A 2276-nucleotide genomic window follows, 5' to 3' on the forward strand; every position below is an offset into this window, starting at 1 on the left:
TGAAGAGTTTCAAGAGGGGGTCAGATCTCAACCCAAATCAGACAACGCATACTGGACAAAAGCCATATCAGTGTACTACACGTGGGAAGGATTTAAAAACCAGCGGAAACCTCACTGGCCATCAGAGAACACATACTGGACAAAAGCCATATCAGTGTTCGGAGTGTGGTAAGACTTTTACTAGGGTGGGTGATCTCAAGATACACCAGAGGATGCATACTGGAGAAAATCTATACCGGTGTTCAGAGTGTGGAAAGCCTTTTACTCACCTAGGTCAATTCAAGATACATCTGATGACCCATACTGGGGAAAAGCCATATCAGTGTGCTACATGTGGGAAGGGTTTCAAAACCAACCGAGAGCTCACTGTCCATCAGAGAACACATACTGGAGAAAAGCCATATCCGTGTACAGAGTGTGGAAAGGCTTTTACTCAGGCGGGGGATCTCAAGAAACACCAGAGGATACATACTGGGGAAAAGCCATATTCGTGTTCAGAGTGTGGAAAGCGTTTTACTGATGCAGGTAGTCTCAAGAAACACCGGATGATCCATAATGGGGAAAAGCCATATCGGTGCTCAGACTGTGGAAAGACTTTCAGAATGTTGGTTCAGCTCAAGATACACCAGAGGACGCATACTGGGGAAAAGTGTTATCAATGTTCAGACTGTGAAAAGACTTTCGCTCATTTGTCTACTCTCAAGTTACACCAGAAAATCCATAGTGGAGAAAAGCCATATCCGTGTGCTATATGTGCGAAGATTTTCAAAACCAACAGAGAGCTCACTGTCCATCAGAGAACACATACTGGAGAAAAACCATATCGGTGTACACATTGTGATAAGACTTTTAGTCACGGGGGTGCCCTCAAGACACATCTAATGATCCATAGTGGGGAAAAACCATATTCGTGTGCAGAGTGTGGAAAGACTTACAGAACAAGGCCAGAGCTCACTATCCATCAGAGAACACATACCGGGGAAAAACCATATCGGTGTTCAGAGTGTGGAAAGACTTACAGAACAAGGCCAGAGCTCACTATCCATCAGAGAACACATACCGGAGAAAAACCATATCGGTGTTCAGAGTGTGGAAAGACTTTGAAAACAAGCTCAGAGCTCACTCTCCATCAGAGAATACATACTGGAGAAAAGCCATATCAGTGTGCAGAGTGTGGAAAGACTTTTACTCAGTCAAGTAACCTCAAGACACACCAGAGGCTGCATACTGGGGAAAAACCATATCGGTGTGCAGAGTGTGGAAAGACTTTCAGAACAAGCTCAATGCTCACTGTCCATCAGAGAATACATACTGGAGAAAAACCATATCGGTGTTCAAAGTGTGGAAAAACTTTCAGAACAAGCTCAGAGCTCACTGTCCATCAGAGAAGACATACTGGAGAGAAGCCATATCGGTGTGCAGAGTGTGGAAAGACTTTCAGATCAAGCTCAGAGCTCACTGTCCATCAGAGAACACATACTGGAGAGAAGCCATATCGGTGTTCAGAGTGTGGTAAGACTTTTAATCAGGCAACTCACCTCAAGACACACCAGATGATGCATACTGGGCAAAAGCCAAATCCGTGTGCAGAATGTGGAAAGACTTTCAGATCAAGGGCAGAGCTCACTGTCCATCAGAGAACACATACTGGAGAAAAACCATATCGGTGTGCAGTAGGCATGAGTCGCGATCTTTGAATAGTCAACTGTGTGCGAATTTTGATCTTAAAATAGCTTTTTCGAATATCGCAATTCCAATATGTTGGCTAATTCACGCTGCGCCTATTGTCACAGATCGCGCAGCAGGGTATTTCCCTGTCGCTAACATGAATGAAACCCCCTAGGCTACCTGTGTTGTATAGGCTACATCAGGGGTCTGCAACCTTTTTTGCCTGGAGAGCCACTTTTACCAAATTTATTATTTAATCTGAGAAGAGCCGCATAAAGACGGTTACAAGGAAAAGTTTGGATATTTAACGTACAGTTACTTTCATTCAACAGAGGATTTTTAAATAGCCTACATTTTCTACTAGTTTTAATGTGCAAGTAACTTGAAATGTAAAGTGGAATGACAGAAGTATAGACCTTAGGCTTCCCATGTACGCTAAACACCACCCCCTATTTTTCCAGTGTCCTTTGGTATGAAAAGTAACATCATAGTTAACAACACAACACTCAGCCCTTAAACGTGAGCTCAGGTTTGTCTTTATATTTTTCATATGTGAGAAAGATTTCTCACATGCAAGTGGAACCGAACAGGGTTAACACAGCAATACT

The 2276-nt window shown here is 43.3% G+C and overlaps 1 protein-coding gene across 1 annotated transcript; it reads left to right on the forward strand.

Moving 5' to 3' along the window:
- Positions 1-293: 293 nt before the first annotated feature.
- On the forward strand, positions 294-1697 carry LOC143106809 (uncharacterized). Its single transcript, XM_076271285.1, has 2 exons — positions 294-604; positions 854-1697. The coding sequence occupies exons 1-2, from the start codon at positions 294-296 to the stop codon at positions 1695-1697; spliced, it is 1155 nt and encodes a 384-aa protein (XP_076127400.1).
- Positions 1698-2276: the final 579 nt, after the last annotated feature.

This window comes from Alosa pseudoharengus, unplaced genomic scaffold, assembly GCF_046254945.1.
Source record: "Alosa pseudoharengus isolate Yale_2024_CS ecotype anadromous, Long Island Sound unplaced genomic scaffold, YU_APseudo_1.1 YU_APseudo_1.1_scf_6, whole genome shotgun sequence".
Lineage (NCBI taxonomy): Eukaryota > Metazoa > Chordata > Actinopteri > Clupeiformes > Clupeidae > Alosa > Alosa pseudoharengus.

What these genes read in the sequence shown, in the direction of transcription:
- LOC143106809 (XM_076271285.1), top strand. Translation starts at nt 294, where the DNA reads ATGACCCATACTGGGGAAAAGCCATATCAGTGTGCTACATGTGGGAAG. An exon ending in TGTGGAAAGACTTTCAGAAT is followed by an intron (nt 605 to 853) that starts GTTGGTTCAGCT and finishes TAAGACTTTTAG; the next exon opens with TCACGGGGGTGCCCTCAAGA.